Source organism: Rattus norvegicus, chromosome 7, assembly GCF_021556685.1.
Source record: "Rattus norvegicus strain SHRSP/BbbUtx chromosome 7, alternate assembly SHRSP_T2T, whole genome shotgun sequence".
Lineage (NCBI taxonomy): Eukaryota > Metazoa > Chordata > Mammalia > Rodentia > Muridae > Rattus > Rattus norvegicus.
This window is the reverse complement of record NC_141540.1, coordinates 6,627,792-6,651,466: the sequence shown is the minus strand read 5'-3', so window position 1 is coordinate 6,651,466 and position 23,675 is coordinate 6,627,792. Positions and strand designations below refer to the sequence as shown.

Sequence of the window (23,675 nt, the reverse complement as noted above, 5' to 3'; positions counted from 1 at the left end):
GGACTAGAACCTGTCACTTAACAAAGGAATGACCCTGAGTCATATCAATCACACAGGAGGGTGGCCCCACATTTAGGGGTAGTTGGGCCAACACAAATGGAACTACATGGTCTGCTGTGTGCGGGTGTGTGTGTGTGTGTGTGTGTGTGTGTGTGTGTGTGTGTGTCTGTGTCTGTGTCTGTGTGTCTGTGTGAATGTGTGTGTGCATGTGTGTATGTGCATGTATGTATGTATCTTTGAGTGTGTCTCTGTGTGAATATGTGTGTATGTGTATGTGTTTGTGTGCGTGTGTGTGTGTGTGTGTGTGTGTGTGTGTGTGGTCACAAGCATGTCTGCCTGCATGTATGCATTAATTTTTTAGTTTTGTTTGGGGTTTGGTTGAAAAGAAACGAAAAACAAAGTTGGGTGGGTAGGGAATTAGGAAAATATCTAGGAAGGGTTGGAGTAGGAGAAATACTGTGATCAAAATACAGTGTATGAAATTCTTAAAAAATAAGTAGAAACCTTTTCAAAAGAAAGGAAAGCAATGCTAGGAACAAGAAGTGTGTGGCTCTTCTGAAGGGATGCAGCCGCCCAGGAATCTGCTAGCCATCAGATGTTGTAGAGCCATTTCCTGTTAGAAAGAAGGGGGCCTGTTAGGGTTTGGCAGCTTAGACAATTACAAGACTCGCAAGACTCCACTCTGGCCTTGGTAAGCAGTAAATGATTGCTGGAGGAAAGTAGACCCAGCAGAGATGTCTATAAACTGCCAGGGCATCTCCACTGGTGAAGTTTGTCTGAGCATGTCCTGATGGGCTCTTCTGCGATGTGGCTGCCTTTGTGTCACCAGTGGTCCCATAAGTAATGTGTTAGTTCTCCAAGTGAGACTTGAGTGGAGCCATGTCTATTGTCTGTTATCAATGTTCCCTCTGGGTTGAATATATATTTGGTCACATCTCCTCAAAAAAAAGTCACCCACACTGATCACACAGACATTAGACATTGTTTGTGAGGCAGCTACTTCTTTTATGCTGGCCCAAGAGAGAGCTCCATGTGTGGAAATGCAAGAAGTTTCTTACATGGGATATAGATGGGAATAGGAAGGACCAAGCAAATGGGCCACTGGTCTGGGAAAGCTCATGGTCCATTTCATTCTGTCTTCTGCAGGTTCTTCTGGTTCCCATCTGAACACCTCTTTCTCACCCTGGTTATTCCTTTTCACCTTGACATTCAGGTTTGTTTGTTTGCTTGCTTGTTTTCCAAAAATGAATAATAAAACTTTGTTAACTGAATTCATCCTTCTAGGTCTCACAGATGTCCCTGAACTTCAGGTGGCAGTTTTCACTTTTCTTTTCCTTGCCTACATATTCAGCATGATCGGAAACCTGACCATCCTCATTCTCACCCTGCTGGATTCGCACCTTCACACTCCCATGTATTTCTTTCTCCGGAACTTCTCCTTCTTAGAAATTTCTTTCACAAACATCTTCATTCCCAGGGTTTTGGTCAGCATTACAACAGGAAACAAGAGTATTAGCTTTGCTGGCTGCTTTGCTCAGTATTTCTTTGCCATCTTTCTTGGAGCAACAGAATTTTATCTTCTGGCTGCTATGTCTTACGATCGCTATGTGGCCATCTGCAAACCCCTGCATTACATGACAATTATGAGCAACAAAATCTGTACCCAGCTGGTTCTCTGCTCTTGGCTGTCTGGGTTGATGGTCATTATACCTCCCATCACTTTGATGAGTCAGCAGGACTTTTGTGCATCCAACAGGTTAAATCATTATTTCTGTGACTTTGAGCCTCTTCGAGAACTCTCCTGCTCTGACACGAACCTCATAGAAAAAGTTGTCTTTCTCGTGGCATCTGTGACCCTCGTGGTGACTCTAATGCTGGTAACTCTCTCCTATACATTCATCATCAAGACAATTCTCAAGCTCCCTTCAGTCCAGCAAAGGACAAAGGCCTTTTCCACATGTTCTTCCCACATGATTGTTATCTCCCTCTCTTATGGGAGCTGCTTCTTCATGTATGTTAAGCCTTCAGCAAAAGAAGGGGGCACATTCAATAAAGGAGTAGCCCTACTCATTACTTCAGTTGCTCCTTTATTGAACCCCTTCATTTATACCCTAAGGAACCAACAGGTGAGGCAAGCATTCAAGGATACAGTCAAAAAGCTTTTGAATCATTAAAGAGTTTAGGAATTGAATTCTTAATGAGCTCCAAATGTGTGTCAAGCTCTCTCATATTAAGTACCCAATTAAGAGATGGACTCCAGTGTGAAAGGTGAAGATACATTTCAGACTGTTAAGTGTTAATGTAACAATCTGAATACGATTTTAAAACTGAAAGGCAATTGAGTTACTCAGTTTTCTAAATTAGAACCAATAAATACTATCAAAAGGAATAACATTTAAAATGAGTCCTGAAAAGTAGAAAAAAAAAACCAAAGTAGAAACAAGAAATTAAGATCAAACGATCCTGATATAGCTAGCTGTCTCTTAAGAGGCTCTGCCACAGCATGAAAAATACAGAGGCAGATGCTGGCAGCCAACCATTGAACTGAGAACTGTGTCTCCTATGGAGGAGTTAGAGAAAGGATTGAAGGAGCTGAAGGGGTTTGCAGCCCCATAAGAACAATACCAACCAACCAGAGCTCTCAGGGACTAAACCACCTTCCAAAGAGTACACATGGGCAGACCTGTGGCTCTAGCTGCATATGTAGCAGAGTATGGCCTCATTGGTCACCAATGAGAGGAGAAGCCCTTGGCCCTGGCTCGACCCCCAGTGTAGGGGAGGGCAAGGCAGGAGACGGGCAGGGGTGGGTAGATAGGGGAACACCCTCATAGAAGAAGGGGAGGGGGAGAGGATAGGGGTTTATGGACAGGAATCTGGGAAAGGGGATAACATTTGAAATGTAAATAAATAAAAACAAGAAATTAAGATTGAAGGAATATTGCAAATTAGCATGGAAAATTTCAACCCAAAGAACTGAAAAAAAAAGATCTCATTAATTTCACTCAGACCAAATTCAATAAGGAAAAATAGGACGAACTATTTTGGTTTTGAACTAAATTAAATCTTCACTTAAAGTAAATTAAACATCCATACTGTTCAGGCATCTGAAATTGGATCAGATCTTAAGAATCTTTAGCAATTACAATTATATAGAATCTACACTGTAGGTAACTGATTCTGTAGAAATAGAAGAGATTGTAAAGAAAAACACTCTTTGGTAGAACTCAAACGTTAAATGCTAAAGATCATTCCAAATTTAAATAGTAAAAGGGACAAGAAGGAATAATTAGAAAAACAATAAAAACTCTCGGGGAGAGTAGCTGAGTGTGGCGGCATACACATTTAGTCCAAGCACTTGGGAGGTACAGGCATGCTGATCTCTGTGAGTTCAAAGCCAGCCTGATCTACATAATGAGTTCCAGGCCAGCCAAAGCTACAAAGTGAGACAATCAATCAATAAATAAATAAATAAATAAATAAATAAATAAATAAATAAATAAATAAATAAATAAACAAACATGAAAGTCTCAAGAAATATAGGTGGCATAGATTGCTCAGGGTGGCAGTTGTACATCTCAGCACTCAGGAGGCAGAGGCAGTCAGACCTCTAAATTTGAGGTTAGCCTGTTCTACAAACTGAGTTCCAGAACAGCCAGAGCTACACAAAGAAAACCTGTCTCAAAAAAATTAAATTAAAAGGTATATAAGAAACATGGCTTACTGGGAACATGAAGTGCTACAGAGAGTGAGTACCAGGAAAAAGTATGGGAAAAGTGGTCAAGATTTATTTGATCTTAGCCATCTTCAAATGTGGACATTGGAAGTAGAATAAAAGGATCAAACTGCAGTGGATTATTGGTGATTGGGAGACAAAATTTAAAAGAGCGATTAAACTGAGCTTCAAAATAGATGGATAAAATAAACATCAACCCCAGTTTATGCTTCCCCTTGGTCCCTTTGCTCTCTCATTCACAGTACACCATAACTATGGCAATACATTTAAGATATGTATTTACCTCTGTAAGGCTGAGGAGTGCAAGGATAATCTGATTTTAATCACAAGTCCATCCCCAAAGCCAGCCCTACTGAAAAGCTTTTGAGGTCATGAATGAACAAATGAATTCTAGAAACCAACTAGAATTTAAATAGAGTTTGACCAGTTAGGAATTTATATTTTGGCAGTAATGAATCAGCAAGGAGTACTTTATGTGGACTTCTTGGATCTGTCTGAAAATGTTACCCTGTTCTATAAATGAAGAAAGTGAAGCTTAGACAATTAAACAGCTTATGCATGACACAGAGTCCAAAGACAAATCCATCTGGTGCCAAAGCCCACCTGGTAAGTATTACACCATCCAGTCACCCTAACTAGTTTAACAGCCATTACTCTCAATGTTTCTAAGTGTTGTACAGCTGGCTTTTGGTCTATCTATCTCCCTCTTCTCTGTGTGCTCAGTGTAAAACTCTTTAGAAAATTTGAAGCACACGAAAGTCCATATTACTTCACCCTTTAATTCTTGACTTCTCTCCATGGTGGTCCATGCCTGCAATTGTAGAACTCAGGAAATAGTTGCAGAAAGATTCCAAGTACCAGATCAGCCTGAGATACATAGCAGGTAATGGTGGTTTCCAGTGGTGGTTCCCTATCTTCTTTGATAAAACATTCAAGAATAATGGGTGTGTGAATTAAATATCCAGTGGGAAGAGTTTGTATCAACTGTGACTGAATTGGCAATAATTGAAATATTTATTGAACTCAACTATTAGTGAACAATTCAATGCAAAACAAAGATGCAGAGAAATTTTTAGAGCTTTTTATGTTTATATAACAGTATTCTTTCTACACAGACATGTGGTGCAACTTGTCTGACCTCCTATCTGTGGGCTTCCTCTTGTCAAGGACCTAATTCCTTCACAAATACATGTATATTCATTGTGTAGCACCATTAGAAACCTAATAGACAAAAACTGTGCCCATCTGGATCAACTGTCTTTACTACCTGGCATCTGATGAACACTATGAACATTTAACACAATAATGTCTCTTGTTACATTCATCCATAGCCAAAAGCTGACCCATCGTTTTAGCCCTGACCCTTGTTGTAGAAGCCATGCCCTCAGGTATTGCCTTCTTTCTTCATGATCATCTCAATTGTTGTTAACCCTTGTATTTAAAATCTATACTTAAATATCGTTAAATAAACACCAACTTGATTTCATACTGGCTAGTCCTGAGATTCTTTTCTGTGTCAAAGACAAGGATCCAGTTATATTTGAATCAAGGTCCTCAAACTGAACATAGGGTCAGGAACTGTCTTTGCTGAAACAGACTTTTCCTGAATACGACTTTTGTTTCTCAGGCTGATATCACCCAATTGAAAAACTTGAAGACTTTTTTTACCATTGTCTTACCTCATGATGCTTTTAGGATTTACTTGTTTGATTTTTATGAGTGTTTCACTGCATGTGTGCATGTGCATAACATGAGTGGCTGGTACCCGTGGAATTCAGAACTCTTTGTTTTGAAAGTTATATTTTAAAATGGTCTTGCAAAGTAGTAGTTCTCCATTTGGCTTGTCTATCTTTTCAAAGAACTTGATTAATTCTTTGTACCAGTTTCTTTCTTCCTTTTTAATTCCTGTCTCATTAATTTCTGCCCTGATTTTGAGTATTTTTTCCCATCAACTGTCTTTGAGTTTGTTTTTGGGTTTGTTTTCCAAAACCTTAACACAGTATCATTTGTTTGTGGCACTTATTACTGAAACCTTTCTTCTTAGGATGGCCTTAATTGTGTCCTATCTTTTTCTTCACTGTGTTTGTTTTCCTCAGTGAGTTTCTGTACTTTTTTTTTGTTCCTGTACTTTTTATTGCTGATAATATCCAGCTTTCTTTCACTGCAGTCAAATAAAATATAGGATGAAACTTCTAATTTTTTCCTATTTGTTGAGACTTACTTTGTATATAAATATTTGAGCAAATTATTAGAAAGTTCCATGGTTTGCTTATTTGTGTTCTACAGTGGGTAGAAGGTTCTACAGGAATCTGCTAAATACATTTGATTTATAAAAACATAAATCCAATGTTTCTGGGGTTTTTTTTTTCAGAGCTGGAGGGTTATCCAGATGACTTGCCTATTGGTAAGACTAGGACATTGAATTCACCCACAATCAGTGTGTTGTGGTTAATTTCTTGGGTTAACATATAGTGATATTTGTAGCATAAAATAAATGCGTCTGTTAGGAGTGCATATGCTTAAATTATAATATCCTCTTGGTATGTTGTTCCATTAATATGTAAAGTGACCTTCTTTGTGTCTTCTGAATATTTTTAGCTCGAAGTCTATTTTTCCAGATGTTAGAATATCTACTAATGTTTTGTTTTTAATTCAATTTGCTAGCAATATCATTTTTTGCCTGTTTCACTGGGGTGCTATGTAACCTGACCACACACAATTTTCCTATCTAAGGTCTATATCTAATTCTAAATTTTGGAGAAAGAGATCATAATTCTTTGAGTTGGTCTCCAGTCCATGCCTAGTGCATGATTCTCTGGTCTAGTTCATTATTCTCTGGTTTTCCCAAAATGAACTGTGAGTTTAGATGAGTTCATACAATATTTACTATAAAACAATCTCTTTCTAGCCTCCTAGGTCAAGTATTACCCACAAAGAAATGCTAGCCAAACATCTGTTGTACCTTACACAAGCCATTCTTCCTTTTACTGTTCTTGATTTATTATTAACTCTGATTTTTTTTATTCCTACTGTATTAGTGTATATGTTGTTGCCCTTCCAGTAACCTCTCATCATTGTTTCTCTAAAAACATTTTTTAATAATTTTTCTTGGATATTTTATGTATTTACATTTCAAATTTTATCCCCTTTCCCCCCTCTCCAATAGCAATTACCACCACCCCTGTTTCTATGAGGATATTCCCATTCCCACCCACCCTCTACAACCTCAATGCCCTGGCATTACACTACACTGGGGAAACAAGCCTTCACAGGACCAAGGGCTTTTCCTCCCATTGGTGCTGGACAATGCCATCCTTGCCACATATGTGGTTGGAGTAATAGGTCCCTTCATGTGTACTCATTGGTTGGTGGTTTAGTACCTGGTGAGGTCTGGTTGGTAGATATTGTTGTTCTTCCTATGGTGTTTGCAAGCCCCTTCAGCTCCTTCAGTCCTCTAACTACTCCATTGGGGCCCCCTTGTTCAATCCAATAGTTGGCTGCAACCATCTTTATCAGTATCAGTAGGGCTCTGACAAAGCCTCTCAGGAGACACCCATACCTGGTTCCTGACAGCAAGCATTTCTTGACATCAGCAATAGTGATTAGGTTTGGTGAGAGCATATGGGATGGATCACCAGTTGGTGCAGTTTCTGGATGACCATTTCTTCAGTCCCTACTACACTCTTTCTCACTATATTTCCTCCCATGAGTATTTTGTTCTCCCATCTAAGAAGGACTGAAGCATCCACACTTTGATCTTCCTTCTTCTCAGGTTTCATATGATCGATAAGTTTTTTCTTAGGTATTCCAAGCATTTTGGCTAATATCCATTTATCAGTGAGTGCAAAGCTTTTGTGTTCTTTTGTGACTGGATTACCTCACTCGGGATGATATTTTCTAGTTATTCCATTTCCCTAGAAGTTTATGAAGTCATTGTTTTTGATAGCTGAGTAGTACTCCATTGTGTAGATGTATCACATTTTTTTAATCCTGTTGAAGGGCATCTGGGAACTTTCCAGCTTCTGGCTATTATAAATAAGTCTCCTATGAACATAGTGGAGCATGTTTCTTTGTTATATGTTGGCGTATCTTTTGAGTATATGCCCAGTAGAGGTATAGCTGGGTCCTCAAGTAGTGCAATGTCCAATTTTCGGAGGAACCGCCAAACTGATTTCCAGAGTAGCCACAAGTTTGCATTCCCACCAACAAGGGAGGAGTATTCCTATTTCTCCACATCCTCACCAGCATCTACTGTCACCTGAGTTCTTGAATACAGCCATTCTGACTGGTGTGATGTGGAATCTGAGAGTTGTTTTGATTTTCATTTCCTTGATTACTAAGGATGTTGAACATTTCTTTAGGTACTTCTCAGCCATTCAGGATTCCTCAGTTGAGAATTCTTTGTTTAGCTCTGTACCCCATTTTGTAAATGGAGTATGAGATTCTCTAACTTGTTGAGTTCTTCGTATATATTAGATATTAACCCTCTATGGGATGTAGGATTCATGAAGAACCTTTCCCATGTTGGTTGACATTTTGTCCTATTGACAATGTCCTTGGCCTTACAGAAGCTTTGCAATTTTATAAAGTCCCATTTGTTGATTCTTGATGTTAGAGAATAAACCTTTAGTGTTTTATTCAGGAAATTTTCCCCTGTGGCTATGTGTTTGAGGCTCTTCCCCACTTTCTCTTCTATTACTATGAGTGTATCTGGTTTTATGTGAAGGTCCCAGATCCACTTGGACTTAAGATTTGTACAGAGAGATAAGATGGGTCTATTTGTATTCTTCTACATGCTGACCTCCAGTTGAACCAGCACCATTTGTTGGAAATGCTGTCTTTTTTCCATTGAATGATTTTATCTCCTTTGTCAAAGAACAAGTGACCATAGGTGTGTGGGTTCATTTCTGGTCTTCAATTCTATTCTGCTGCTCTACCTCCCTGTCTCTGTAAGAGTACCTTATGCTTTTATCATAATTGCTCTGTAATACAGGTTGAGGTGGGGGATGATGATTCCCTCAGAAGTTCTTTTATTGTTGAGAATAGTTTTCACTATCCTGAGTTTTTTTCTTTTCCAAATGAATCTGCAAATTGGTCTTTCCACCTCTATAAAGAATTGAGTAGGAATTTTGATGGGGATTGCATTGAATCTGTAGATTGCTCTCGGCAAAGATGGCCTGTCAGTCCATGAGCATAGGAGATCTTTACATCATCTGAGATCTTCTTCAATGTCTTTCTTCAGAGACTTGAAGTTCTTGTCACACAGATCTTTCACTTGCTTCATTAGAGTCATACCAAGGTATTTTATATTACTTGTGGATATTGTGATGGGCGTCATTTCCTTAATTTCTTTCTTGGCCTGTTTAGCTTTTGAGTAGAGGAAAGCTACTGATTTGTTTGACTTAATTTTAAATGCTGCCACTTTGCTGAAGTTGTTTATGAGCTGAAGGAGTACTTTGGAAGAATTTTTGAGACACTAAGTATAATATTATATCATCTGCAAATAGTGATATTTTGACTTCTTCCTTTCCAATTTGTATCCCATTTACCTCTTCTTGTTCGCTAATTGCTCTGGCTAGGACTTCGAATACTATATTGAATAAGTAGTTGGAGAGTGGGCAGCCTTGTCTAGTCCCTGATTTTAGTGGGATCGCTTCAAGTTTCTCTGCATTTAGTTTGATGTTGGCTACTGATTTGCTGTATATGGCTTTTACTATGTTTTGGTATGGGCCTTGAATTCCTGATCTTTCCAAGACTTTAACTATAAAGGGGTGTTGAATGTTATCAAATGCTTTCTCAGCGCCTATTAAAATGATCATGTGGTTTTTTTCTTTGAGTTTGTTTATATAGTGGATAACATTAATGGATTTCTGTGTATTGAAACATCCCTGCATCCATGGAATGAAGCCTACTTGATAATGATCGATGATTGTTTTGATAGGTTCTTGGATTTGGTTTGCAAGAATTTTATTGAGTATTTTTGCATTGATATTTATAAGGGAAATTGGTCTGAAGTTCTCTTTCTTTGTTGGGTCTTTATGTGGTTTAAGTATAAGCAAAACTGTGGAAAACAATTCATAGAAGGAATTAGGTGGTGATTCTTCTGTTTCCATTTTGTGCAATAATTTGGACAGAATTGGTATGAGGTCTTCTATGAAGGTCTGATATAATTCTGCACTAAACCCATCTAGTCCTGGGCTCTTTTGGTTGAGAGACTTTTAATAACTGCTTCTATTTCTTTAGGAGTTATGTCATTGTTTAGATGGTTTATCTGATCCTGATTTAAATTTGGTACCTGGTATTTGTCTAGAAAATTGTCCATTTCATCCAGATTTTCCAGTTTTGTTGAATATAGGGTTTTGTAATAGGGTCTGATGATTTTTTGAATTTCCTCAGATTCTGTCTTTATGTCTCCCTTTTCACTTCTGATTTTGTTAATTTGGATACTCTCTCTGTGCCCACTGGTTAGTCTGGCTAAGGGTTTATCTATCTTGTTAATTTTCTCAAAGAACCAGCTCCTGATTTTGTTGATTCTTCATATAGTCCTTTTTGTTTCTACTTGTGTTGGACCCTCCTGGGCTCCCTCAGTGTTTGCCCCCTGCTGAGCCTTGCTGATGCATGTGGAAACTTTTGTTCTTAAGAAAAGAACATCTTGGCCTTTGCTGTTTGGCTGATGGGTGGTAACACTGTTAAGTCAGTTCCTGTTTTCATCCTGAGAATGTAAACTTGTTTTTCCAATGCGCTTCTAGGGATATTCCACCCAGTGGACTTGGTGTATATATACTGTGAACCTCAGTAAAGCTTTGGCATTCTCATAGCACAAATGACCTGAGTCCCTGTATTCTGTTAAATCTCCTAGGCCTACACCTGGTTCTCAGTACTGTGGTGGTGCCATCAAGTGGAGGTTCCATTGAGATCAGGAAAATGAGGAGTCCCTAATGGGATCATTCCAGGAAACAGGTCAGCAAAGTGGAAGGATTGAATTGGGTGAGTGGCACAGTGACAAACGAAGGTAAGTTTAGTTCACAGTAAGTAAAAGGGTTGCACTATGGGAACCTTGAGTTCCATATTAGAGCTAACAGATCAGATGGTAGTTCTGCTCAAACAGCATGGAACAGGGACAACGGTTAAACAATTAAAGAATTTATTAAAACTTTATAAAAGACTAGCCCCTGGTTTGTTCATTCAGGAGACCTTATTATTCCTGATTGAGAACATGTTAAAACAGATTTTCAAAAGACACTGCAGAAAGATGGTTCTAAGAGCATTAATGTTGCCACATTCTCTTTGTGGAGATTGGTCAAGGATGCTTTCTTGAGTACTAACAATAAAATAAAATAGGCTCCTCCCACCTATAAACCCTATCCTTCCTTGGAGTGGTGTTATGGAAAGAAGGCTCCAAGGAGAAGGGTAATTTTTCCTGAGCCTTCCCCTAGACAGAGAGTGGCATAACCTGTTGTTGAGGTGCCAGATACCAACAACGCAGGTCAATTTATTAGACAACATGTTCCTCTGAGTTTTACAGTGGTGAAAAGCCTGAAAGAAGTTCTCGTCTCTGCTTATGGTCCCCTTGCTCCCTTTACTTCTGCTATTTTTGAATCTTATGTTACATCTACTTTGACTCCTGGAGATTGGCAACAATTATGTAGGGCAATGTTGAGTGGAGGATATTATTTATTGTGGATGGGGAGAATATCAAGAAAAATGTGTGTAACTAGCTAGACTTAATGCACAAACAGGATTCCCCCCAAAGAAATCTAAAAATGCTGACTGGAGCAGGAAAATAATGCTGCCCTTCCAGCACAGATTCAATATGATCCAGCCATTTATGCTCAAATTTCTGCAGTGGCAGTTAGAGCCTGGAAGGCCCTGCCTAATAAGGCAGCCGGAGAACAATTATCCAAGGTGAAACAAGGACCCTCGGATCCTCTTCAGGAATTTGTGGATAGATTATTATATTTGACTGGAAAATTGTTTGGAGATGTTGATTCTGCTATGCCCATAGTAAAACAATTGGCAGATGAAAATTCTAATAAATGGTGCAAGGAAACTATTAGACCTCATGAGAATAAAAGTTTAAATGATTATAATAAATTGTGTAAAGAAATAGATGGGAATTCTGTGGTGGGACAAGTCATAGTTGCAGCCATGCAGAAGGGAAGGGCCAAGACATGTTTTGGATGTGGACAACAAGGACATTTTAAAAGAGAATGTCCTCAAAACAAAAAGACAAGAGGCCCTGGATTATGCCCTTGTGCTGTAAAGGCTATCATTGGGGAAATGAGTTCAGAACTAAACAAGATATTGAGGGACAGTCTTTATACCTTCCAGGAAATGGAGACAGGGTCTGCTCCAGGGCCCCCAAACCAGAGTGTATGGAGCTATGAACACTTCAATGGTAGAACCTACTGCGATTCAACCTACCCCAATTCAGTTTGTCACTCAAAACAACCCCTTCATTTCAAAGACCTTGTCAGAGGTACCCCAAGAAGCGTAGGACTGGACCTTTGCTCCTCCACCAGAACAGTATTAAAACCTCAAATGGGCCCTTAGGCACTTGTCACTGTGGTGTATGGACCCCTACCCTCTGAGAGTATAAGCCTTTTACTAGACCACTGCAGTGCCTTGATGAAAGGAATAAGAATTTTCCCTGGAATGGTTGACTCTGATTTTACTGGAGAAATTAAACTTATGGTTTCTATAGAAAGAATAATTGTAGTTATTACTCAAGGGGATAGGATGCTCAGTTGGTTATTTTGCCCCAGTTTTATATTAATAATCCTGTGTTTAAATCTGCCCATGGAAATCAAGGGCTCTTGGGCCTGGTGCAATTTCAGTGTCCTTTTTAGAGAAACGTCCCACATTCACTCTATGGGTTGGAGAAAAACCTCTACATGGGATCCTAGATAGTGGAGCTGATACCACTGTGATAGTGAAAGCCTTCTGCCCAAAGGCCTGGCCCTTAGAGATATCTCACTCCACCTTATAAGGAGTGGGGACAGCTGAAAGCTCCTCAAAAAAAGCAGCAAGATTCTTAAATGGAGAGATAAGGAAGGACACGAGGGATGGTTTCAGCCTTTTGCTTTAGAACAAGTACCTGTCAACTTGTGGGGACAAGATTTACCCAATGGTATGGGGGCTATACTAACTACTTAGCCTATACAAAGCATGATGAAAAAACAAGGCTTCATCCCAGCGAGAGGATTGGGCAAAAATTTACAAGACGAAACTTATACTGTAACTAAAGAGCTAAAAATAACTAAACTTCCTCATGATAAAACAGGCTTGGGAAATTTATCCTAATGGTCACTGTTAATAAGCCTCTTCACATTAAACCTTTGCCCAACACCTGAAAATCAAATGATCTAGTGTGGATTGTACAGTGGCCCCTGATCTGGTGTGGATTGTACAATGGCCCCGTCCAAGGAAAAAAAAATGAAGAAATCTCATCGATTAGTTCAGGAACAGTTACAAGGTGGTCATATTCCTTCCACTTCACTTTGGAATACACCCATTTTTGTGATTAAGAAAAAGTCTGGAAAGAGGAAATTATAACAAGATTTAAGGGAAATTAACAAAGCTATGATGTCTATGGGACCTACTCAGCCTGATCTCCCTTCTCCTGTAACTATTCCAAAAAAATTGGCCTATGATAGTTACTGATTTAAAGGATTCTTTCTTTACTATTCCACTAGATCCTAAAGATGTGTGAGAGATTTGCTTTTAGCATTCCTTCCATAACTTTTCAGGAGCCTTCTCATCACTATCATTGGGTTGTGTTACCTCATGGGATGGCCAATAGTCCTACTATGTGTCAGGTATAAGTAGCCTCTTCCCTAAAGCCTTTGAGGCAAAAGTATCCACAGATATATATTATCCATTATATGGATGGTGTTTTGTAAGCAGCTAAAAAGTGGAAAAATAATTGTTGACAGCATATGCTGATTTATGAGATTTGGGGGCTACAGGGTTAAGGATTGCTCCTGAAAAGGTTCAAAAGAATTTCCCATATCAGTATTTAGGACATGAATTATTACAAAAAGTAATTCACCCACAAAAATCTTAAAATTAGATTAATACACTAAAGACCTTAAATGACATTTGAAAATTATTAGGAGATATAAATTAGCTTCAACCAACATTAAAATTAACTACAGGAGAATTGAAGCCATTACTTGGTATTTTAAAAGGTGATTCCTCTCCAAATTCACCTAGACAATTAACTCCAGAAGCATGTGAATGCCTAAATTTAGTACAACAGCTTTGGAAGAGGTTCACCTTAATTATATTGATTATTCTAGGCCTCTTTTGTTTTTGATTTTTGTTTCTGCTCATTCTCCTACTGGGATTTTTTTGGCAGAATGGCACTTTAATGTGGGTTTATTTACAAGCTTCGCCTGCAAAAATAGTGGTGGCTATCCTCAAGATATTGCTCAATTACTGTTCAAGGCTTGAAAAATTAGCTTACAGACCTTTGGCAAGGAACCAGATCTTATTATTACTGCCTATACCAAGGAGCAGCTACAATATTTAGCACAGGAATTTACAGATTGGGCTATTCTAATGTGCACTGTTGTTAGTCAGTTTGATAAGCTTATCCTGATAGTAAGATTTGTCAGTTTTTTAAAATGCATCCAGTAATTTTTTCCACGAATTATTGTTAGTTCCCCTTTGCAAAAGGCTCGATTAGTGTTTACTGATGGTTCTTCCAATGGATGTGCTGCAGTAGTGTCTAGAGGGAAGGTAGAGGCTATAAAAATTTCTAATTATTCTGGACAGCTAGCAGAATTGAAAGCTTTACAAATAGTTTTGGTAATGTTTCCTGATGAACCTTGTAACATATACAATGATAGTGTGTACGTGTCTCAGAGTGTCTCACTCCTTGAGACTGCTGCCTTTGTTGCTCCTGTTTCATCAATTTGTGCCTGCTTATTACAAGTATAGATTTTGCTATGGAACCATCAGGAACCTATTTTTGTAGGCCATATAAGAGGACATTCTATGTTACCCAACCCCTTAGCACAAGGCAATGAGTTGGCTGATTCTTATACTCAGTCTCAATGTTGTTATATGTTAATGAATAGTACTGCATATGATAAAGCTTTATAGATACATAAAACATTCCATCTTAATGCTAATTCTTTGAGGTTTCACAATGGAGTAACTAAAGACCAAGCACCCCAAATAATCAGTCAATGTCCCCAGTGTGCCCCATTTATTTCCTCTCCCAATTTGGAAGTTAACCCAAGAGGGTTATAGCATAATGATATTTGGCAAATGGATGTTACCCATATTCGTTCCTTTGGGGAATTACCGTTTGTCCATGTGTCTATCGATAACTATTCTGACTTACTTTTTACCTCTGCACATAGTGAGAGAAAATTAAGGATGCTAAAAGTCATTGCTTACAGGCCTTTGCCTTTATGGGAGTCCCATGACAATTAAAAACTGATAATGGTCCAGCATATACTAGTGGGCCTTTTAAATTTTTTTTGAGGATTATGATATTGTACATAAAACTGGCATTCCTTAATCCTCAAGGACAAACCATAGTAGAAAGAGTTCATTTAACACTTAAGAATTACCTTGAAAAAACAAAAACAGGGGAGCAGATTTCCCCACCTGCTAAACTTTCCTTTATTATTTATATTTTAACTATTCTGTCATTAGGTAAGAATAATTGTTCAGCAGCAGATAGACATTGGAAAAGAATAAGATCTAAGGAAAGTCCGGTCCATTGGAAAGATTTGACCTCAGGATGGTGGAAAGGACCTGACCCTTTGTTAGTTAGGATTAGGCATTCTTCTTGTGTTTTCCTAGAGATGCTGAAGCACCCATTTGGGTTTCTGAGCATTATGTACATCCTGTCACTATGGAATCCAGTACGGATGAAGACCTATTGGAGCTTCATGAAAAATCCTCTGATCCTGATGCCAGTGGGAATAAGTAGCACAGTTTAGCCAGTAGTGAACACCATTAATAGGACCACAGGAAAAGCAGCTGTCCCATGTGTTGACTAATTGCCAGGAACATGAGCTCTTGTGGTTCAAGTCCCTGGACTCATTCCAATGCCCTTGAATGATAATGGAAGATTTTCTCTCACTTTATATCATCACAAAAGAGATTTTGACATTACTGCAGCCATTCTTACAGTCATTGCTGTTTCTGCCACCACTGCTGCCATAGCTGGTGTTGCCATTTCGCAGTCTGAGGCTTCTGTTCACACATTGAATTAACTGTCTGGAGAAGTAGCTGCAACTTTAACTGTTCAGAATGGTTTTAATTCACAGATCCAATTGGGAATTCTGAACTTAAATCAACAGACTTCCTTGTTACAAGAACAATTTATTGTGGGATGCTCATATGCCTTCTTGCTCATCCTACTGATTGAATTACCTGAATGATACTAAAGCTGGAGATAGTCTTGACTATTCTTTACAGGAATGCCATCTACATGAAGCTGCTGGGGACCAGAGGATTCTGTCCTGGTTGTGTGGATCTCAGGCATAGTTCATTGCCTTTTGGTCATTCTGGAGAGGGTCAGCTGATCCTGAACCATCATGGGAAAGACTTTGGCATCATTGCTACTATTATAACAGCCACTGCCACTGTGGCCACTGTGGCTGCAGTGTCTGAGATTGCCCTCTCCTGAATTGTTGTTAAGGCAAGCCCAGTAGATAAACTTAAAGGAGAAGTTGCTGACAATCGGAAATTCTAAATTTAAAGCAACAGACAGCACTTTTACAGGAACAGCTTGACCTCATACGGCCTCCTGCTCTCCTATTTTGACACAGGTTTGTGTGACTCCAGCTAGAATTCAAAACCTTAGAGTGGCCCTCAGTGTTGTGGCCCTCAGTACCACAGTACTTGCACTTTTACTTCTTTGTCACATACATAGACAACATTCGCAATCCAGGGCAGCAACTAAGCAAGTGTTGCTCTCCTTGGCAGGAGACAATCCCTATAATCAAATATGGCTCAGCTATAATGAGAAGTAGTTAGCCTATGACGGACAACCCGTTGGGATCAGCACCCGCATAAGATAGGGGCTCTGAGACTGGCAGATATTCCCAAGGATGGGTAAGGGTGTTCGTTTTCCCATACTGACCTAAGACAGATGCTACTTTAAAAAATAAAAAAGGAAGCGGGAGTCCCAGTCTCATGCTCCCTGCCTCCAGCTCACTGCTCCCAAACCCCGTGGGAGAGAGAGCTCACGGCCCAGACAGGTGGGCACTCCTGAGATTGCAGAGCGGAAGAGACCACCAACACTGCCCACCCCTGCCCACATCCCTGGCCCAAGAGGAAACTGTATGCGGCCTCTGGGTTCCCGTAGATAAGGGCACAGGAGCAGCAGGTCCGCTGCATCTGAGACACCGCCAGAACCTGAAGGGACCGACTGGATAAACAGTTCTCTGCACCCAAATCCTGTGGGAGGGAGAGCTAAACTTTCAGAGAGGCAGACACGCCTGGGAAACCAGAAGAGACTACACTCTGCCCACATCTCTGACTCCAGAGGAAAACACCAAACGCCATCTGAGACTCTGGTGCATGGGGGCTCCCGGAAAGGATGGCACAGGTCCTCCTGGTTGCTACCCCCACGGAGAGTTCATAAGCAACACCCCATGAGCAAACTTGAGCCTCGGGACCACAGGTAAGACCAACTTTTCTGCTCCAAGCAACCTGCCTGGTGAACTCAGGGCACAGGCCCACAGGAACAGCTGAAGACATGTAGATAGGAAAAACTACATGCCCAAAAGCAGAACACTCTGTTCCCATAACTGGCTGAAAGAACACAGGAAAACAGGTCTACAGCACTCCTGACACACAGGCTTATAGGACAGTCTAGCCACTGTCAGAAATAGCAGAACAAAGTAACACTAGAGATAATCTGATGGTGAGAGGCAAGCACAGGAACCCAAGCAACAGAAACCAAAACTACATGGCATCATCAGAGCCCAATTATCCCACCAAAGCAAACACGGAATATCCAAACACACCAGAAAAGCAAGACCTAGATTCAAAATCATATTTGATCATGAGGCCTTATATCCAAAATATACAAAGAACTCAAGAAGTTGGACCGCAGGGAGACAAATAACCCTATTAAAAAATGGGGTTCAGAGCTAAACAAAGAATTCACAGCTGAGTAATGCCGAATGGCTGAGAAACACCTAAAGAAATGTTCAAAATCTTTAGTCATAAGGGAAATGCAAATCAAAACAACCCTGAGATTTCACCTCACACCAGTGAGAATGGCTAAGATCAAAAACTCAGGTGACAGCAAATGCTGGTGAGGATGTGGAGAAAGAGGAACACTCCTCCATTGTTGGTGGGATTGCAGACTGGCACAACCATTCTGGAAATCAGTCTGGAGGTTCCTCAGAAAATTGGACATTGACCTACCTGAGGATCCAGTTATACCTCTCTTGAGCATATACCCACAAGATGCCCCAACATATAAAAAAGACACATGCTCCACTATGTTCATAGCAGCCTTATTTATAATAGCCAGAAGCTGGAAAGAACCCAGATGCCCTTCATCAGAGGAATGGATACAGAAAATGTGGTACATCTACACAATGGAATATTACTCAGCTATCAAAAACAATGCCTTTATGAAATTCATAGGCAAATGGTTGGAACTGGAAAATATCATCCTGAATGAGGTCAACCAATCACAGGAAAACACACATGTATGAACTCATTGATAAGTGGCTATTAGCCCAAATGCTTGAATTACCCTAGATGCATAGAACACATGAAACTCAAGACGGATGATCAAAATGCAAATGCTTCACTCCTTCTTTAAAAGGGAAACAAGAATACCCTTGGCAGGGAATAGAGAGGCAAAGATTAAAACAGACACAGAAGGAACACCCATTCAGAGCCTGCCCCACATGTGGCCCATACATATACAGCCACCCAATTAGACAAGATAGATGAAGCAAAGAAGTGCAGGCAGACAGGAACCGGATGTAGATCTCTCCTGAGAGACACAGCCAGAATACAGCAAATACAGAGGCGAATGCCAGCAGCAAACCATTGAACTGAGAATAGGACCCCCATTGAAGGAATCAGAGAAAGAACTGGAAGAGCTTGAAGAGGCTCAAGACCCCATATGACCAACAATGCCAAGCAACCAGAGCTTCCAGGGACTAAGCCACTACCTAAAGACTGTACATGGACTGACCCTGGACTCTGACCTCATAGGTAGCAATGAATATTCTAGTAAGATCACCAGTGGAAGGGGAAGCCCTTGGTCCTGCTAAGACTGAACCCCCAGTGAACGTGATTGTTGGGGGGAGGGCGGCAATGGGGGGAGGATCGGGAGGGGAAACACCCATAAAGAAGGGGGAGGAGCTAGGGGGATGTTGGCCCAGAAACCGGGAAAGGGAATAACACTCGAAATGTAAATAGGAAATACTTAAGTTAATTAAAAAAAATTAAGAAAATAAAGAAAATAAAAATGGGGGAATTGTCGGACCCTCCTGGGCTCCCTCAGTGTTTGCCCTCTGCTGAGCCTTGCTGATGCATGTGGAAACTTTTGTTCTTAAGAAAAGAACATCTTGGCCTTTGCTGTTTGGCCAGTGGGCAGTAACACTGTTGAGTCAGTTCCTGTTTTCATCCTGAGAGCATAAACTGTTCTTCCATTGTGCTTCCGGGATTTTCCACTCAGTGGAATTGGTGTAAATATACTATGAACCTTAGTAAAGCTTTTGCATTCTCGTAGTGTAAATAACCCATGTCTCTGTCTTCTATTAAATACCCCAGGCCTACACCGGTTCTCGGTACTGTGCCGGTGCTGGCACACTCATACTTGGTTGATTTCAGCTTTGAGTTTGATTATTTCCAGAGATATATTGCTCTTATGTGCATTTGCTCCTTTTTGTTCTAGAGTTTTTAGGTGTGCTGTCAAACTGCTAATGTATGCTCTCTCCTGTTTCTTTTTGGAGGAACTCAGAGCTATGAGTTTTCCTCTTAGCACTACTTTCATTGTGTCCCATAAGTTTGGGTATGTTGTGCCTTCATTTTCATTAAATTCTAAAAAGTCTAATTCCCCGCATGCAAATCACGTGGGGAAGAGAGCAGACCAGGCAGGAGTGCAGACATCCTGAGGCCTCAGCACAGACTGCCACCTCTACACACATCGGTCCACATCCCTGGTCCAAGGGGAAACAGCACAATGCCTCTGGACACAGGAATATAGGAACAGACAGCCTCTGGTATCCATAGTTCTGGTCCGTGCCCAGGACCGAACTGAACCAGCCAAACAGCTCTCTGCACCCAAATCACGTGGGGAAGAGAGCTGGAACCTCAGAAGTGTGGATACTCCTGAGAAAACAGAGGAGAATACCCTCTGCCCACAGTCCAGACCCAGAGGGAATTGCATAGTGCCAACTGTGCCCACAGGGTCCAAGGACCCACACAAGCATCATGGACAGGACCCTTTGATTCCTGCCCATGCCTAGAGCTGGAAGACAGTCTACAGAAGCGCTGACACACCTGAAATAGTGCACCTGTTCTCAAGAAAGGCTGAAAGAAAACAGGAAAACAGTTCTACAGGAGTGCTGACACAGAGGCCTACAGCAGGATCAGGTCACTCTTAGAAACAGCAAGAAAAGCAAACACCAGACACAACCCAATGGCAAGAGGCAAGAGCAGGAAACTAAGCAACAGAAACCAAGACTACTTGGCATCATCAGAGCCCAGTTCTCCCACCAAAGAAAATACTGGATACCCAAACACACCAGAAAAGCAAGATTTAGATTTAAAAATCACATTTTTGATAATGATGGAGGACTTTAAGAAAGACATAAAGAAGTCCCTTTAAGAAATGCAGAAAAACACAAGTAAACAAGTAGAAACCCTTAGAGAAGAAACACAAAAATCCCTGAAAGAATTACAGGAAAACACAATCAAACAGGTCAATGAATTGAAAATGGAAATAGAAACAATAAAGAAAGCAAAAAAGGAGACAACCCTGGAGATAGAAAACCTAAGGAAGATACAAGAAACCGTAGATACAAGCATCACAAACAGAATACACGAGATAGAAGAGATAATATCGGGGGCAGAAGATATCATAGAAAACATCAACACAACTGTCAAAGATAATGTAAAATGCAAAATAGCTCCTAGCCCAAAACATCCAGGAAATCCAGGAAACAAGGAGATCAAACCTAAGGATAATAGGTATAGAAGAACATGAAGACTCCCAACTTAAAGGGCCAGTAAATATCTTCAACAAAATTATAAAAGAAAGCTTCCCTAACCTAAAGAAAGAGATGCCCATAAACATAAAAGAAGCCTACAGAACTCCAAATAGATTGGACCAGAAAAGAAATTCCTCCTGTCACATAATAGTCAAAACACCAAATGCACAAAACAAGGAAAGAATATTAAAAGTAGTAAGGGAAAAAGATCAAGTAACATATAAAGGCAGAATTACACCAGACTTCTCACCAGAGACTATGAAAGCCAGAAGATCCTGGACAGATGTCATACAAACTCTAAGAGAACACAAATGCCAGCCCAGGTTACTGTATCCTGCAAAACTTCCAATTAACATAGATAGAGAAAGCAAGATATTCCATGACAAAACCAAATTTATGCAATATCTTTCTACAAATCCAGCACTGCAAAGGATAATAGATGTAAAACTCCAAGGCAAGGAGAGAAACTATACCATACAGAAAGCAAGAATATAATTTCCTTGCAATGAAACCAAAAGACAGACAAACAAACATAATTCCACCTCTAACAAAGAAAATAACAGGAAGCAACAATCACTATTCCTTAATATCTCTCAACATCAGTGGACTTAATTCCCCAATAAAAAGGCATAGACTAACAGAATGGATACGTAAAGAGGACCCAGCATTTTGCTGCATGCAGGGAACACACCTCAGGACAAAGACAGACACTACCTCAGAGTAAATGGCTGGAAAACAACTTTCCAAGCAAATGGCCTGAAGAAACAAGCTGAAGTTGCCATTCTAAAACCAAATAAAATTAACTTTTAAATAAAAGTCATTAAAAAAGATAAAGAAGGACACTTCATATTCACCAAAGGAAAAATCCACTAAGATGAGCTCTCAATCCTAAATATCTATGCTCCAAATGCAAGGGCACTTACATTCAAAAAAGGAACTTATTAAAGCTCAAAGCACACATTGCACCTCATACAATATTAGATTTCAACACCCCACTCCCATCAATGGACAGGTCTTGGAAATTAAACAGAGACATAGAGAAACTAACAGAAGTTATGAACCAAATGGATTTAACAGGTATTTATAGAAAATTCCATCCTAAATCAAAAGGATATACCATCTTCTCAGAACTTCATGGAACCTTCTCCAAAATTGACCATATAATCGGTCACAAAACTGGGCTGAACAGATACGGGAAGATAGAAATAATCCCATGCGTGCTATCAGATCACCATGAGCTAAGACTGGTCTTCAATAACAATAATGACAGAACGCCCACATACACATGGAAGTTGAGCAATGCTCTACTCAATGACAACTTGGTCAAGGAAGAAATAAAGAAAGAAATTAAAGACTTCTTAGAATTTGATGAAAATGAAGGTACAACATGCCCAAACTTATGGGACACAATGGAAGCTGTACTAAGAGGAGAACTCATAGCTCTGAGTGCCTGCAGAAAGAAACATGAGAGAGAATATGTCAGCAGCTTGACAGCACACCTAAAAGCTCTAGAACAAAAAGAAACAAATAAACCTAAGAGGAGTTGAAGGCAGGAAATAATCAAACTCAGAGCTGAAATCAACCAAGTAGAAACAAAAAGGACTATACAAAGAATCAACAAAAGCAGAAGCTGGTTCTTCGAGAAAATCAACAAGATAGATTAAACCCCTAGCTAGACTAACCAGAGGTCACAGAGAGTGTTTCCAAATTAACGAAATCAGAAATGAAAAGGGAGACGTAACAACAGAATCTGAAGAAATTTTTTTAAAAAATCATCATATCCTACTATAGAAGCCTATATTCAACAAAACTGGAAAATCTGGAAGAAATGGGCAATTTTCTAAACAAATACCAGGTCCCATAGTTAAATCAGGAACAAATAAACCATCTAAACAACCCTGTAACTCCTAAAGAAATAGAAGCAATTATTGAAAGTCTCCCAACCAAAAGGAGCCCAGGTCCAGATGGGTTCAGTGCAGAATTCTATCAGACCTTCATATAAGACCTCATGCCAATACTATCTAAACTATTCCACAAAATAGAAACAGATGGAGCCCTACCAAATTCCTTCTATGAAGCCACAATTACTCTTATACCTAAACCACACAAAGACCCAACAAAGAAAGAGAACTTCAGACCAATTTCCCTTATGAATATTGATGCAAAAGTACCCAATAAAATTCTTGCAAACTGAATCCAACAGCACACCAAAACAATCATCCATCATAATCAAGTAGGCTTCATCCCAGGGATGCAGGGATGGTTTAATATATGAAAATCCATCAATGTAGACACGCCTGGGAAACCAGAAGAGACTGCACTCTGTGCACATCCAGGCGCCAGAGGAAAACACCAAACGCCATCTGGAACCCTGGTGCACGGAGGCTCCCGGAAAGAGCGGCACAGATCTTCCCGGTTGCTGCCACAGCGGAGAGGACTTAGGCAGTACCCCACGAGCAAACTTGAGCCATGGAACTGGAGGTAGGACCAACTTTTCCCCTGCAAGAAACCTGCCTGGTGAACTCAGGACACACAGAGGCAAAATTCCTCTAAGGCCGGGCACTTCCTGTGTTTACCGGAAGTCCCACACCGGCGGATCCCGGACCACAGCAGCTCCCTGCTCCCAAACCCCGTGGGAGAGAGACCTCACCGCCTGATCAGGTGGGCACTCCTGAGGCTGCAGAGCAGAGGAGACCACCAACACTGCCCACCCCTGCCCACATCCCTGG

The 23,675-nt window shown here is 40.2% G+C and overlaps 1 protein-coding gene across 1 annotated transcript; it reads left to right on the top strand.

Annotated features, from left to right (window-relative positions):
* Nucleotides 1-1,244: 1,244 nt before the first annotated feature.
* Nucleotides 1,245-2,174, top strand: Or6c8 (olfactory receptor family 6 subfamily C member 8). Its single transcript, NM_001000497.1, has one exon. The coding sequence runs from the start codon at nt 1,245-1,247 to the stop codon at nt 2,172-2,174; it is 930 nt and encodes a 309-aa protein (NP_001000497.1).
* Nucleotides 2,175-23,675: the final 21,501 nt, after the last annotated feature.

Excerpts from the sequence above, each read along its gene's own strand:
- Or6c8 (NM_001000497.1), top strand. The coding sequence starts at position 1,245 with ATGAATAATAAAACTTTGTTAACTGAATTCATCCTTCTAGGTCTCACA.